This window comes from Fukomys damarensis, unplaced genomic scaffold (assembly GCF_012274545.1).
Source record: "Fukomys damarensis isolate Sample0158 unplaced genomic scaffold, DMR_v1.0_HiC HiC_scaffold_5, whole genome shotgun sequence".
Classification (NCBI taxonomy): domain Eukaryota; kingdom Metazoa; phylum Chordata; class Mammalia; order Rodentia; family Bathyergidae; genus Fukomys; species Fukomys damarensis.
In genome coordinates this window covers 64,064,591-64,080,688 of record NW_022900917.1, presented here as the reverse complement: position 1 = coordinate 64,080,688, position 16,098 = coordinate 64,064,591, and the positions used below count along the sequence as shown (strand labels likewise).

The window sequence follows — 16,098 nt, the reverse complement described above, 5'->3', positions numbered from 1 at the left end:
CCAGAGCGGCCCGTAGAAGCCAGTGCCCTCCCATAATGGGAACCTCGCCTTAGGTAGGTAGGTGGTAGGTAGGTAGGTTTCCAGAGCCTGGCGGGAATGAATAATCAGCCTCAGTGGAATTTGAGTTAAAACCCACCTATCCTAAACTATATAGAAACCAGTGTCTCCCACCATCAGCAGAGTCCTGGGCCCAGAAATTCACGCGTGTCACTTAGAAGCAAGAGAGAAGGAAGGGATCCTAAGGGCTTGAAACATAGCCCCTCTCTGTCTCTCTAGGGCTGGGGCTTTAGCTTAGTGGTTCCACCGCCTGCCTTGCAAGTGCAAGGACCCAAGTTTGATTCCCGGTACCAAAAACCAAAAAAAACAAAAACCATAACATAGCCACTCTCCACCCTCCAGCATCAGCACTGAGGCTGTGTGCCGTGTGCCGCACAGCTCTGCCTGCTCCTCGCTGGCTGATTAGCGAGCTGGCATTACCCTGATTACTGTTTATTTGTGGAATGCCGTGGGGTACCTGGTGCACACAGTGTGTGGCAGACAGACACAAATAGGCTATGGGGCGGGGCGTCCCCACCGCTGCTCTTGTACCAGGGATTTGAAAATTGTTCTAACATTGTGACAGGTTCCTTTCCTGCCTGGTGCTTGAGAGCTTTAAGGTTGCCATGAATGATAAAAAATAATTATATGACTTTCTTAAAGCCTTCATGTGGGAAGGTTAGTATTAGCTATTACATTTAATTATTTAATGTGGAAAATTATTCACATTGTGTAAAAAGCCTGGTAGGAAAGTGCACTGTTGTTCCCTGTCTCCGTCCCTGCCACTGGAAAAGAACATGAAGTACATGGGGTCCAGGAGGGAGAGAGGGATTCCCAAATTTACAGAGTGCTGTGGCATTAACCCTCTCAAACCAGGGTGCTCTTTGACTTCCTGTACTTGCCCTGGATCTGCCTGCTTTCCAAGTAGGAAGGAGCTGCCAGTCAGCGCTGAAAGGCAGCCAGCAAGGCCATGACCAAGGGGCCTCCCTCGAAGGGCTCAAGCCGCATCCCCCATAATGATAGCAGTGCAGTGTACTCCTCACACCAGATGGCCCCAGGACGGTCCAAGGAGGACCTCACAGAACCCTCAAAACCCTGGAGGGCGTGTACCGCTGTTATTCCCATTATGCAAGTGAGGAAGCTGAGACCCAGAGACTGAATAACCACACCACTCAGGCTCATCTGTGGAAGCCACAGATCATTTCATTCCCATCTTGCTGATGAGAGATGCAGGCTGTTCATTTGGGTCCTACCTGTTCCTCTGCAGAGGAGTAGCCCCCGAGGTCAAGGAGGGTATAGGGATGGGGAGATGACAGGATAGCAGACCATCTGTGAAAGGAGGTTCAGTGGGGTAGAGGGTCTCATTTGATCCGGGTTTGGAATTCCACCTCAGGGACTTTGTCACCTGGGCTGGCACAGCTAAAGGGCTTTAATAGGTCCCGAGCTCCTTCAGGTAGCAAAGAGTGGGCCACTTCTGCTTGTTCCACCCAATCCTGGTGCTACCTACTCCCTGCCTCCAGCTCTGTAAAGATCAGAAAGCGATGTGCATTTGAACTTGAGCTCCCTGCAGTTGTGGCATCATGTCTGCCTTGCTTTGCCCTGTTCTAGGGATGCATCCATCCAACACCATAGTCCAGGAGGAGGCCTCTGCAAACTTCAGCTCATTTATTTCCATATGAGAAGCAAGAAGCAGCTACTAGCATATTGGAACTGAGACAGAGGAAGAACTTCCTAAGGCCCCCCCAAGAAGGCTTAAGTCCAAATCCCTTTTTCTTATGCTCCAGCAGGCAAACCCACAGGCTTCCAGAGTTTTGACATAGGTCTGTGTGGCCCAGCCTTGCACAATTCTAGGCTCCCAGTAGCACACAGATGCACTGATGAGATGAATGAATGAGCTAAAGAATAAATGAAGGCTGTCAAACCTTCCCAGGGAGGGAAAAGACTTAATCCCAAAGGAAAACAGGAGCAGAAGTATCCAGTTAAAGGCATGCAGGGCTGGGATGAGACTCAGTGGCAGAGTGCTTGCCTAGCATCTGTGATTCTGGCTTATAGCCCCACACTGCCCCCCAATAAAGTGCATTCCTTCAGCAATTAAGAGAGCAACTACCATCACCCACTCAGGGCTTCCTCTAATCAGGACAGAGATCCAACTCCCTGCCTGCTCTTGCCCCCTTGTCCCACAGTCCCCAGCCCGTACAGGATGCTCCTGGGCACTTCTGAACTCACCTGTCATAGAACCAAGTTGACCAAGGAAGGCAGAAGTCCTCTCTGTCTCCTGGGCTGCAGGCATGAGCTGCTGTGTGCTCCAATGATGCCTTCCCCATTAGACGTCACTCGTGTTCACGATTGCTGTGATGTCTCCATGGCACCCTAAAGTAATGCAATTTATATGTTCTCGGCTTGGTGTCAGCCACCACTGTGTTCCACAACTGCCATGGGAGCTGCTCTTACAGACACACTCAGCGGCTTCGCCACCACCGATGCCCTGCTGGCTGCGTCCAGTGGCTCTCCCTGGTGTCTTCATTTCATCTTGCCTCTCTGTCCCCTAGCCCAGGAGCCAGAAGAGTTCAGGGTCTTCACTGTCTTCTGAGGACTGCTGCCCTAGGCCAAGTACAAATCTCCATTTTCCCCTCATTCCAGGCCTTCTTCTGCCAGGCCTCAGTGGCATCCTCTGGCTCCATATTGACTGGCGTTTCTCCCTGTCTGAGCTGCAGGACCATTTGTAGTCCTTGGGGCTCAGCTCTGGGGACTTGACACCTCTGCCCCTTGCAGCCTCTTTTCCTATTTTCCTTGTATTCTTCCTCCTCCCATCATCACTCCTTTGCTCTTCCCACCTCTTTTCCTCCTCGCTTTCCACCATCTGTGTATTCTTTTTCTTCCTCTTCTCTTTCTCCCCTCTTCCCATCTAGCTTGAGTGCCTTTCCCAGCAATGCCTTTTCCCTCTTTTACTTCTTCTGGCGTTGTTATAATTCCTTCACATCTCTGCCATCTCCGTTTCGTGGCTGTTGAGTTTTCTCTCCATGTCCTACACTCAGCCTTTCCTCACCTCTCTGTCCTTTGCCATCTGTCTGCACGTCAGCTGCACCCCCTCTGATCTCAGCTCAGATCCCTCTCCAGCTCTGTGGTTCTCCAAGGGGTGTTGTCAGGAAATAACCCCAGCAAGGGGCACCTGGACAGACTTCCAGTCAGCTTCCCCATCGGGTGCCAGGACAAGTGTTTCTCTTTGCTGAACCATCTGAGGTAGATAATGATGCAGGCAAGAAGAAAGAGAAAAGAGGTAAACACCTAATGGTGAGGACATAAATATTCCCCTGGAAACTCTGAAGAATAAATAATGCAATCCCAGGCTGTAACTCAAAGTGTGTGTAGACGACTGTCCTGTAACTCAAAGTGTGTGTAGACTGTCCTGTGGATTTCTTTCTTACCACCAACCTGCTGTAAGGCTCTGAGATTATAGAGGAGGCCTGAAGCTAAGATCCAGAATTCAAGGACAAAAGCATGTGCTTATGGCCTCTTCCTCCACAGCCCTGCTCTGTCTCTCTCTCTCTCTCTCTCTCTCTCTCTCTCTCTCTCTCTCTCGGAAAATAGATCCATCTGGTAGCCCACCCCTGTTCCCCACCTCCTAGCCGAAGGACAAGTGCCCTATCTATGCCTTCCCTGGTCAGAACACACTGCTTAAAATGGTTTCTGAGAATCTGGGATTTCACTGTCTATATAAACCTGAATCCAGCAGGTTTATATAGATTTAGCCGTGACAACCTTCACACTATCACCAATCTCAGTAGATTCAAGATTATCCCAATGCTAGTGACCCACAGGATGAATGGGAAGGCCTTAGAGACAGATTATAAGAGAGCTCAAGATTTCAGAACCTTCAATGTTTTCCCCTCCTCCATCCGTACGTTTGGCTTTGCTTCTCCTTCTGCTCAGGCCAATGCTCAAAATTGAATCTGTGACTTCTTAACTAGGAGGGAAGCAGATCAACTCCAGCCAGTGATGGCCCTAGTTAATATTTATCTGGAGCTTCAGATAGGAACTGTTCTACATGTTTGGTGTGTATGATCTCATATAATCCTCACTTTAACCCTATGAGTGACCTAATTTTCTAGATGGGAAAACTGAGGCAAGGAGTGGTTAAATTATTTGCTCAAGGTTACTGCTATGGTTTGGATCTTAAATGTCCCCCAAAGGCCCACGTGTCAACTTGTGGTCACCAGCCCATGGTACTATTGGAAAGTGGTGGAACCTTTAGGGGACGGGACCAAGTAGAAGAAAATTAGGCCACCAGGGACATATCCTTGGGGCTATTAGGACCCCTGCCCTCCATGGCTCTCTTTGCTTCCCAGACACCATGAGGTAAACAAGACTTCTTCACCATGATGTTCTGCCTCACTGTAGGCCAAAAGCCTTGGTGTAGCCCCAGTATTGGAGCTGAATCAGGAAACAGATGATCCAAAGGACAAGAAAATCCAAAGCACTTATTCATGTGAAGTCATGATAGGATGGGTTTGCAGCCAGTTTTCTTCCTAATGATTTGCTGAAGCTGATATTGAGTAGAGCTACATTTTCTTTTTTTTTTTTTTTTTTTACCGGGGCTTTATTTTTTTTTTTTTTTTTTTTTTGGTACCGGGGATCGAACTCAGGTCCTTGCGCTTGCAAGGTAGACGGCGGAACCGCTGAGCTAAATCCCCGGCTAGAGCTACATTTTCTTAGCCCCCCAATCATTGAGGAGGTTCAGCAGCAACAGAACAGATTCTGATGGGGCAGTGGCTGCTGATGAGCCTGGTGGCTGCACAGGTGGCCTTCCCTGGCATGGCCGGCACAGGGTCCCATCCTCTAAGCTCCCCTCCCATCAGAGGCTGGGACTTGAAAGAAGGAGCCCACCCAGTCTGAAAGATTGAGGGGTGGTAAAGAAGAGGCTTCCAGATGTCCCAACCTCACATCACTGGACGCCCCGTCATGTGTGGCTCTGGGGAGCTGGACACTAAGAGGTTTGGTTTGCCACCTCCAGGAGAGCCAGGAAAACCTCTTTCCCAGCCCTGATTGCCTCAGCAGAGAAAGAAGGGACGACAGGTAGAACATGCCCAGAGTCAAACTGATTTTGTAAAAGGAAAAATGTCTGAGTTTTTCCCACCCTCCTTCAAATATTATACCCACGAAGTACAATTACTAGGGGCTTCCAGAAAATGAGGGGTGGGCAAGAACAGGTGGGGGAGAGGACACCAAGCTCTTATCCTCCACAGAGTGTAGGAAAAAATCCACTCCTCCCAGGCCCCACTCACATAGAGATTTGGCCAGGTGTCACCTGGGACATTCTGTTGACCAAAATGATGGATGTGGGCTTTGCGCCTGGGTTTGGGTGTGGGACTGGTGGGAAGAAGAGCTGTTGAAATAGGGGGAGGAGAAGGAGGCTGACAGAGGAATGGAGACCTGAAAACTGGGTCCAAAAGCATCTTCAGGGTCCCGTTTGAGGACTGCTGGGCTGTGGGACAGAGAAACGGGAGTGGTGGGTCAAGGGGGAAAAACTGCCTCCTGAAGGGACTCCGTCCACCCTCCCAGTGCTCCCTCACCTTGCAGTCCCGCTGTGTGTGAGTCTCCTCGGGGTGAGGCCCATAGGAGTCTGGCAACTATGGATGTGGTAGTTTCTACAGCCAGTGGAGGGTCACCAAGTATCTTGTCACAGAACACAGAAGTCAACCAAAAGCTGCAGCAGCACAGCCCAGTAAAGGCGATAGCAACCGTGACACATTAATCCCAGCAGAGCCCACCAAACCAATGGGAGCCTGTGTGGAGCGGGGTTGGGAGAGAGCTGTGGCCAAGGAGGAAAGGACTGTCTTGTGCTCACTTCGGTCTGCACCTATACAGAGAAATCTAAGAGATCCAGGCACAGCGGCACATGCCTGTAATCTCAGGACTCTGGGATCCTGAGACAGGAGAATGACAAGTTCACACCCAGTCTGGGTAACTTGGAGACTTAGACCCTGTCTCGAAGAATACAAAGGCCTAGAGATGTAGCTCAGTGTGAAGACCCTGGGCTCTACCCACAGTACTGCAGTGCCGAAAGAAAAAGAAATCCAAGAGGAAGGGTAGCAGGTGCAGAGCCTGGAGGTGGACGGGGTCACTTCCCTTGTGTGTGGTGGCCGCCTTACCGTGTGTGTCTCTCTGGTTTCAATCCGTCGCCTCTGCTCTCCACTCTGCCTTTCCTCCTTCCCCTCTCTCTGCCCTCAGATGTGTCGCAGACCATGGCCCGCTCACCCCTTTTGTTTCAGGTCTCTCTGGTGAATGAAAGATTCCAGCTCACCCTCCTTGGTCGGGCGCTGAGGCCTTCACCCTCCCGCCTGTCCTCCTGGCCCGCACCCCAATAACATTTGCTTACCCTATCTTCTAGGTCAGCGCTGAACATCCCTGAATTCTGCTCTTGTTCCTACGCCTCTCCCTTCTCCTCCTCAGCCTCTTGCTTCCCTTCTGAACTAGCTCTATCCACAAAGATGGCATTCGTAGCCAGAGACAGTCCCCAGCATTTTCCAAAATCTAATTTTCAAACACACACATCAGTATAGTTTCTTTCTAGTCCTCACTCTTGCCCTCCCCACCCTACAAATCAGTGTTCTTCTGCCTTGTGAATGATATCTGAGAACCCAGGAGGGAGTTTTCTGCTTCCTGCTCAGAACATGAGATTTAACTGGGGAAGAGAGGTCCGTGCCTGCCTCAGAGGCTCTGCTCTATTCAGAAAAATACTCTGAGAAGCCAAAAAGAGGGTCATTACTTCAAGCTGACCCTCACCTAACCCACGCCCTGGCAACCTCTGCTCCCAGTCTGCCTGTCCAGTCTCCAAGGTGGCGTTTGTTTGCTTTTGACAGAAACGCCTGGGAACCAAGAGACCCTTTCCCATGGCCTGACCTCCCCTGCTAAGAATAACAGCCTTGGGCAGCCTGTCTCGCAGTCCCTCTGCAAAGAGGGCATGGCTGGGAAGGAGGGAGGTTAAAGGAGCTGGACAGAGCCAGGAAGAAACAGAAAAGCACACAGGCTTGGCTGTTTTGAGCAAAAAATAAAAAAATAAAAAATTTGGCAGCCTTCGAGGGAGCTGAAGAGAGGCCTGGGAAATTCTTGGAGGAAACTCTGCTTTAGCACTCCCTCACCAGCCTCTAGATTTCCATCTCCATGAGCTCACAAAACAGGGAAGTGCTGGCCCTGCTGAACAAATGTAGCCAATACTATCTTGTCCCCATTGTAGAACATTGCCCCAAAACACAGGCACAAATGTCCTTTCATAAAACTCTCTGCAATACTAGGTCCTTCCCACTCCACTCAGGGGAACCTGCCTGTCTTGTTGCTGGGGTTTCCTGAACTATAGATGTCTAGGCCCCCACCCAGGGAAGCAAATGGTCCAGACCCAAGAACCCCATGTGCTGTTCGTATAACCTCTGCCCACCCAGGAGTCCTGGGGCCCTCTGGGGCACCGGGAGCCTGTTCCTCAGTTGGCCAGTGTCCAAGAACCTAAAAAAAAAAATCTTTCATGAATATTCTTCCCTTTTCTTCTCCAACTATGGTATATAAAACCTGTATCTCCTGGAAAATTTGGTGAAGGTGGGACACTGGTCTTCCCTTCCTGTGCTAGAATCTCCCCTCCATGGCTCTAAAGCCTTCACTTCCTTTCAAAGAAGCCAGTGTCCCCATTCCACTTTCCAGCCTACTACTATGAAGCCTGTGTCCAGGAAAGTCTTTGATGACTTCACTCACTCTGGGTTGCATTTGCATTTCAATGGGACCTTCATCAAAATGGTGATGTGGAAGAAGAATCCTGGGAAGTGCTTACAAAACCCCACCAAGGGCACCACCTAGAGCCACTGAGGTGACCTTGACTCTGCCTCCTTTCAGTTAGGAAAGCCCTTACCAGGGCAGAACTGGCCTGGGCCTGCTGGGACACATCTAGCATAGGAGCAGGAGTTGGCCTCCTTCCATCCGCACAGAACCCGGGCTTACTATAGATGCTGTTCTCATTAGCAGTCCTTTGCTTATCTCTGAGCTCAGATCACGGAGCCACCCTTCTGGCCCACGCGGGTCTCTGCAGTTTCCAATCCCAGCCTCACCCATAGGGTCACAGTCTGACACCTGTAAGGAGGCACAGGCCCCCTTAAGTCTCCATTCAAACTGGGTGTGTAGGATACGCTGGGATGTTGGCTGCAAAGGAGCCATAGCCATGTCCCTGTACCACTGTGACTTGCAGGGCTGCTATCCCCACCCACTCTTGCCCCTTCGAGGAAGTAGAAGGGGCCTCTGGAAGGAGGGTGGAGAGGAGGGATGGAGCTGCAGGATGGAGACCACTTGACCAAGGGGAGGTGAGGCAGTGAGGCTGGGCTGGCCGCCTCCCTGCTGGTCCCTTCCCTCCTGGGCTCCCAGGCTCCTGAGCAGAGCGCGGGCACGCGGAACTCCCAGCAACACGACACAGAGGTGCCTGGACAGTGATTCTGAGGGTGGCGTTGCTCTGTTCTTGTCTGTCTAATAATCCTTTTCAATCCCCGTCCTGCCTGCCCCTCCCTTATGTAGGGTTACTTTAGTGATCCCTGGAATGTTTTTGACTTCCTCATCGTGATTGGGAGCATAATTGATGTCATTCTCAGTGAGACTAATGTGAGTATTACTCTGCCCTCCCCAGGAAACCTCCTCCTTCCACCTCTTTTGCTTCCTCTGTTCCTCTCTCTTTCTCGCTCTCTCTTTACCTCTTTTATGTTTGGTTTTTTAATTTCCTGTTTTACCCGCCTCCAGTCATGCTTTTTATTGAACCTGCCGTCGTCTTGTGGGGAAAAAAAGTGGGAGTTTGTCCTCCTTTTTTTCCACTTGTCCCAGCTCTGCCCAGCTGCACTGGGCCCAAGAGCATGGAGCTGAGCGGAGGGAGCAGGCGGTGCAGCAGGAGGCGCCGCCCGGCCTCCCTCCCAGGTGGCCACAAGCCCGCGTCATCCTGGAACTAACCCAGCTTTTGTCAGGCCTCTCCACCCTGCGAAAACCAGGTTGCCCAGGTTTGAGCCGCCAGAACTATAGAGTGGTAAGAGAGTATTTAATATGCCCACGTAACCTCTTTCTTTTCTCATTTTTTTCTCTTCTCTCCTTTCTTTCATACCTTTTTTTTTTCATTTTCCCTCTTCCCTTTTGTTTTGTTTTTCTCCTTTGTTGTTGGTTTTTTTTTCCCCCTCTTCTCTCTCTCTTTCCCTTGGCTTTTCTGCCCCATGCAGCACTATTTCTGTGATGCATGGAATACATTTGACGCCTTGATTGTTGTGGGTAGCATTGTTGATATAGCAATCACCGAGGTAAACGTAAGTACATGGCGTCTGTGACCTAACTGTCTGTGCCTGCTCTAACATCCATTTGTCTCTCCCTCATTTATTTTTGGCCTTCATTCTTATTTTCTCCTGCCCACCTCCTGATTTTTAATTTCATTTCTTATTTGTTTGTTAAAATTGGTTTAAAGAAATTTTTTGTTGTTTGCTTTGAGGTCTTTTCTTCCTTATTCTTTTTGGTTTGTTTGCTTTAACTTTCTGAATGGGTCAGGACTTCCCTGTCCTTTTAAGTGTTGATTGCTGCATCTCTTTCTCTCTCCCTTACTATCAGCCTGGCATGACTCACACTGTCTAGGAGGATGCAGCTCTGAGAATTACAAAGTGAGGAAATGAAGGGTTTTTGCCAACTCTGTGCAGCTGCAGGGGCTGGGACTCACACCTCTTCTAACCCCCACTTTCACCTCCATACCCCTCCTCCCCCTCAGGTCCTCCATCCCTGTAACATCTTGGGAAGGCATTCCATGGGGAACAGCCCTATGAGAGGCTAGGGCTTTGCCTGCATCAGCAGCCATAGCCCAGCCTCTCCCCAGGAGCACCTGACTATCAGCCTGTTGGATGGGCTCTGTTTTGGTTTAACATCAGCAGCCCAATACGGGGAGCTTACCCCTCCAGGCCATTTGGGAGAGAAGAACCAATCATGTTTAAATGCTGGCTTGTACCCTTTTCTCCAGAAAAACTAAAGAGCCGGCTGGCTGGGTATTCTGCTGAGAACTCCCGAGCTCTCTCTTCTATTTGCTTTGGAGGCAGGTTCCATGTGAATGCCTCACTCCCATGAGAACCCACGGCAGAGAAGGGACTGGTGCACCTGCCTGGTCGCCCTCTCCCAAGCACCCCCTTTCCCAGCCCTGCCCTGGCCCCCTGGCCTCAGACAGAGTCCAGCCCCAACACGCAGGCCTTCTGCAGCCTTCATCTCCCAAGAGCTGCCTCCTCCTGTACAGTTCCTATCAGTTCCTGCACATGGCTTTTGTTACCTGGCATGTTTAATCTTCTCTCTTTATCTATAGGCAAGCCTCCTTGCAGTTAATCTTTAACATGTGTTGTTTAATTTTTGTCATTATTTTTCCTTAATTAAGAGACTCAATAATGTTTGCATAAGCCTTTGATGCATTGAATCATTGAATAATAGCACAGAACAGATGCTTTAGAGTTTTGATCTAAGCACCCCAGTCTCCCCCATGCACCCTTACCCTGTCCTGGTCGGTTGAACTGATGCGTTTTCTTATCAGCCAGACCCCCTTCCCTTGAGAAGCCCCTGTCTGCTCCCCTCCCACCAGTGGACTTGGGGAATCTTGCATGATGCCACTACACCAGCGGTGCTAGTAGATTTTGGAAGGGGACTGTTGGACATTCCCACCCATAGCCTCTCATCCTCTCCCTGCTCACCTATTAGTTTCAGATTTAGTTGCCCCTCTGCTGCCAAGAAGTGTGAGTTGTCTTTGTCTCAAGGGTGTGTGTGTGTGTGTGTGTGTGTGTGTGTGTGCATGAGCTCTGCCTTGACTTTTTCCAGTAAATACTCAGATCATCGAAAAAAATCATTTTCCTACAAATGCTTTGATCTCCTCCCTTCCTGAATGGATTCCCAGTTTTGAAGGCTGGATGAGCCCTGCGTTGTGTCGCTGGTGCCCTTGCAGCCCATGAGTTTAGGGGCCAGAGGTCTGCACCTAGAGCTTATGCCCGGCAGTGGTCTACACTGCGGGAACCATGGAGATAGCACAGGTGGGCTGCACCACCTACAGACAGCGGCACAGGTCAGTAATGAGAGCCGCACAGAGGGACCCCAAGCCCATGGCAGGAAGACACAGGACAGACTGCAAACTGCTGCCCAGGATAGCAAAGAGGATTCACTGTGGTCCTGGGGCTCCTTTGTGCTGTTTTACTCTTGGTAAAGCCCACAGCACTTACCTGCCACGATATCTCAGACTGTTCCTGTTTTCAAAGAGAAAGGTGTATGTCCACACTGACACACATACACACACACTATGACTAAGGCATATGATGAATATTTAAATTTAAAACTTTCATTAAAGTAAAAGATATATTGCCATTAATCCCCCTCAAAAAAAATTGTGTTCAGGGCCAGGGATTTAGCTCAGTGGCACTGCACCTGCCTTGCAAGCTCAAGGTCCCAAGTTCGATCCCCGGTACCAAAAAAAGAAAAAAAAAATTAATTGTCTGGGAAGAAGATGGCAAGGTGTCTGTGATCAGGAACCATAGGGGTACCCGGAGACCCAACACTTATTCCTAGACTGCTTTCCTCTCCCACATAACCAGTGGCTTCTGAGCAAGTAGAACAAACAGGACACCACCCAAAAATAAGGACTGGACAGTTAGAAAACTGGAAAATCATTCAGTCTTGCTTCTTCTGTTATCCAAATGCCCTAAGACTTAAATTCCACTTCTGTCAAAGGAAAAATGACACTTATACCAGTGGCTTTTGAAGCTTTCCTAAGAGCATCTGTGTAAAAGCTCTGTGTATACCGGATGTAGTGACACACACCTGTGAACCCAGATACTTTGGAGGCTGAGGCGGGAAGATTGCAAGTCTGAGGCCAGCCCCGGCTACATACTGAGATCCTATCTCAAAATAAAACTGAAAATACGTCTGGAAGTGTGCCTCGGGGTAGAGCAAGGAGAGGGCTTACCTAGCATGCAAGAGGCCCTGATTACAATCCTCAGCACTGCAAAAAAAATTTAACAAGAAAGCTCTCAGTAAACTGTAAAGTACAGTGGAAGGGTAAGGAGTGGCTCCCAAGCAAATGACATTAAGTCCTACTGGGCTAGCCTGGAGAGCCTGGTTTCTAACGAGACTGTCTCTTGAATCGAATTACAGTTTATCACCGACAGACACATTAGAGCCATTGTTCCCAGGTGTGACTGACACAGAGATGGCCAGGGCACAACTGGACTGGAGCAGCACAGGTTGCAGACCACGGTGCCAGAGCCTCAGTCGGCCTGCACCAAACGCACAGTTCCGACTTCACCCTGCACTCAGATAACACATAATGTTGTGGATGGCAAGTTATGTGAGCAACGCCTCCTCTCCCTCAAGCTTCTGCCTTTGTGTTAGGAGAGGCTTATGGGTAGCTCCAGGATTTTCTTCCCAATCGTGTGAGATCCTTCAGAAAACCTTGTATCCCTGGGTTGCAGCATTTGCTAGACATGCTGTCATCACAAGACATGGATTCCCAGACACATGTTCTAAATTCAGAAGGAACCCATACTTTTAGCTTCAGTGGAATCCAGAGGGCTTTTTCACTTGTGACCTTTCATCTTTGACTTGTTAAACCTAGATGAATCAACTCCCGTTCCCCTCCCCAGATGCTTCGTGATCCTAACAACCCTACAAAAAAAAAAAAAAAAATTTAAGCTGTCTTCCTGCCCTCCCTGCCCGCCCCTCTCAGGAAGCCAGTTTCCTCATTAATCTCAGAAGTCACCATCTAGTCCTTCCTCAGTGTTTATGGCCTGTCGTTCTATGAGTCAAGCAGTGTTTTAAGTACCTGGGATACATGGGTAATTGAGACACAAGTTCCTGCCCTCATGGGCTTACATTCTAGACAGAAATAAACAGACAGTGAGCAGTAAGTAAGAAAATAAGGAGATTGTACAGTACAGTTAGATAATAAGTGTTCTGGGAAAAAGAACAGTGCAGAACAGGTCAGAGAAAGTGAGCGCTGTTTTAAATGAGACAGGTTTTTGTAAGGAGGTGACATTTGAAGACAGGAAAGATGTAAAGGAAATGAGGAGTTATCCAGGCAGATACACGAGAAGGGAGCTTTTAAGGCCTAGGGGTGACCAGCACGGCCAGGATAGACTGAATAAGGTGGGCAGAAGAGTGATTCTGAGAGGCTTTTGGGACCAGGCTTGGGGTTTTACTTGGAGCAAGAAGAGAATACAGTACTGGGTTGGGGCAGAGGTATCACGTGATATGACCCAGGTTCTTAAGGCCCACTCTGGCCGCCTAGTCAAGGGTGGGAATCAGAAGGCCATTTAGAAGGTGAATGTAGTGATCCAGGCAGAAGACAATAGCCGCTTGGGACAGTGTGGTAGCAGTAGAATCACTGTGGAAAATGGCCAGACTCTGGATCTCTTTTGAAAGTAGAACAGTGTTTCCTGGAACACTGGATGTGGGTGTGGGAGGACAGACACTCGGTATGACTGCGATTCTGGCCAAGTGATGGGAGGATGGAGTGAGTTGGGGAGGATGAAACAGAGCATGTTTGGAGGAGGCACAGCAGGAGCTCGGCTGGGATGATCTGCATCCCGTGGAGTGGAAGTGTCAGGTAGGCACCTGGACACACCAGTCTAAAGTCCCAGCTCAGAACCATCAGCACATAGATGGCATTCAGAGCATGGCACTGGAGGAGTGTGCCAGGGGATGGAGGAAGGTAGGAGTACAGAGGGCTGAGCCGTGAGGCCTCCAGCATGAAGAGGTGGGGACCCTTTATGCCCAGAGCTACTTCCTGCTTAGTTTCTGTTCACTCTGAAGTTACAGAGTTGCATCCTCTGAACAACTGATGGATGCCACCAGAGTGCCACCCTCGGTGCCCACTCTGTCTAGCTAGGTTAAACTGTTCTGTGGTAGCTAAGACCCATGCCACTGCCCTTTCCTTTCCTGACGCATTTCTCTGTTCTGAATCATGCTGCTCTCCCTCCGTGCACCTGTGAGGCCAGAGTGCAGGTCACAGTGCTACAAAGAAGGCTCTGGGTTTCTTAGGTCCAAAACCATATGTACTGAGGGGCCTGGATTCTTGCATGATGCATATAGAAACATATTCTCAAACTATGAATTGAGAAGGCTTGGTTATGTTTCCAGTATGGGCACATGGAAGTTGGTGATCTAGAGCGCTTAACCTCATTCTCTGGGCCTCAGCTCCCTTGAATGCAGTGGGAGTTGGAATGGGGATGGTAGCTAGCAGTCCGTGATTCTGAGTTGGGGATTTGCTGACACTGGGAGGTAAATGTTTCCTTTCTCCTTTCCTTGAGGGACTGGGCCCTTGGCTTTGATTTGGCTCATGCAGAGATGTGGAGAGAAGGGACAGGAAAGCCAGCGTCAGTTAGAACCACAGGCCAGAGCCACTGTGAGGGGAAGAACACTGGTGCTAGGGAGCTTCCGGGTCATCAGAGGAGGAAATGACGGAGGATTAATGCAAAGCATTGGTCCCCGGAAGTGACCAAAGCGGGAAAGTACAGCTGTGTAATGATAGTACTGGCTATGACCTTGGTTGAGTAGAAGGAAGGAGAGGAGAGGAGGAAAAGGAGAACATGAGAGCTAGTCTCTGATCGGAGACACTGTGTCAGGCACTGCGTCAAGGACATTACACACAGAATGGACTAAATGCTCAGAGAACTGGCTGACATGAAGAAACTGAGGTGCAGATGGGATGAATCATCTGCCCAAGTCGTACTGCTAATGGGGGGAAAGCCTGGGATCCAAAGCCATTTCGGTCAGAGAATCGACTCTTGCATCTATCTCCTCAGAGCCCAGTGGTTAAATTCCTGAGCCAAGCTGGCTGCAGCGCCGCAAGGACGGCAGCCCTTGATGCACACAGGGGTCCTCATCCAGTGCCCTCCCGCAGCAACTAAACTTAACCTCTCTGTGGCTGTTGGAGCTGCCGGAGCTGGCCCAAGGGTGGCCAGGTTGCCCTGGGAATGCTCAGACCGGAAGCCGTCGGACACTAGCATCCAGCTACCAATCAGCAGGCCTGCAGACAAAGGCCAAGGAGGCAGCAGGCAGCGCGTTCTTGCCTTGCCTGGTTGGCATCTGCAGCCTGAGGAAGAGAATGAGGGGGTCAGGAACGGGACAGGGCAGGTTGGGGCTCGGCTGTAGGAAGTGCCCCAGGACAGACACGCCAGGGTCATGGCCCCAGATCTCCCTTCCCCGAGGCCCTGACACCTTTCCCCCAGGCCTAACTTCCAATAGTTCATTGTCCCTCACTGGCTCCCCATAAGCACGACTATGCCAGCTGGCTCCTGCCCTGGCTTCGTGTCCTGCAGTGGTGGGAGAAAGGCAGTCAGCTGTGAGTCAGAGACAATGCTGCACGCTGCACACCCACCCCCTTGGGTGACTCAGAGCTCAGCCCTCACGGCAGCCTCTCCCTCAGCCTCCAGGCTGCAGCCACACCGGGCAGCAGGCCCTGCTCTCCCTGAGCCTGCTCTGAGGTCCAGACCACCCGTCCCTCCTAGTTGTAGCAGGAAAGGGCAGTTAGGATGAGAAGATAAGGCTAAACAGGGCTCTCCAGAGCACGCTTTTCTCTTTTTTTTTTTTTTTCTTCATTGAGTTTATTGGTACATTTTAGGTGTAAGGTACAATTAACATTCATTATTGGGGTCTTATTGACAGATCTTGTTTCTTATTTTTTCCCCATTTCCCTGCCTACCCTTCACCCCCTCTACCCTTCCCTATTTACGAAGACTTTGTTTCCATTTTTCCTTTTCTCATATTTTTCTTTTCCTTTCTTTCCTTTACCCTACCCTTCCTACTTGCCCTACTCCTTTAGACCTTTTCTTCCTATTTCACATTATCTCTTATACAATCTGAATCTTAATTATACTTTTAGTTTTTCACACCAGAGAAACTCTTTACACATGCATGTCCTATTTATTTCACTTAAGAGTGTGGCCTCAGCAGGGATTTAGCTTTCAATGGTTCTGCCACCTGTCTCACAGGCGCAAGGATCTGAGTTCGATCTCCAGTACCAAAAAAAAAAATTGTATGGGCTGAGGA

General features: G+C 49.8%; 1 protein-coding gene across 1 annotated transcript in view; it reads left to right on the top strand.

Annotated features, from left to right (window-relative positions):
* Cacna1c (calcium voltage-gated channel subunit alpha1 C) overlaps positions 1 to 16,098 on the top strand; it is a 712,468-nt gene that overhangs the window by 644,795 nt on the left and 51,575 nt on the right. The window contains exons 31-32 of the mRNA XM_019208417.1: positions 8,584 to 8,667; positions 9,267 to 9,350. Of these exons, the coding sequence (XP_019063962.1) occupies positions 8,584 to 8,667; positions 9,267 to 9,350 (168 nt within the window). The remainder of the gene's footprint in view (positions 1 to 8,583; positions 8,668 to 9,266; positions 9,351 to 16,098) is intronic.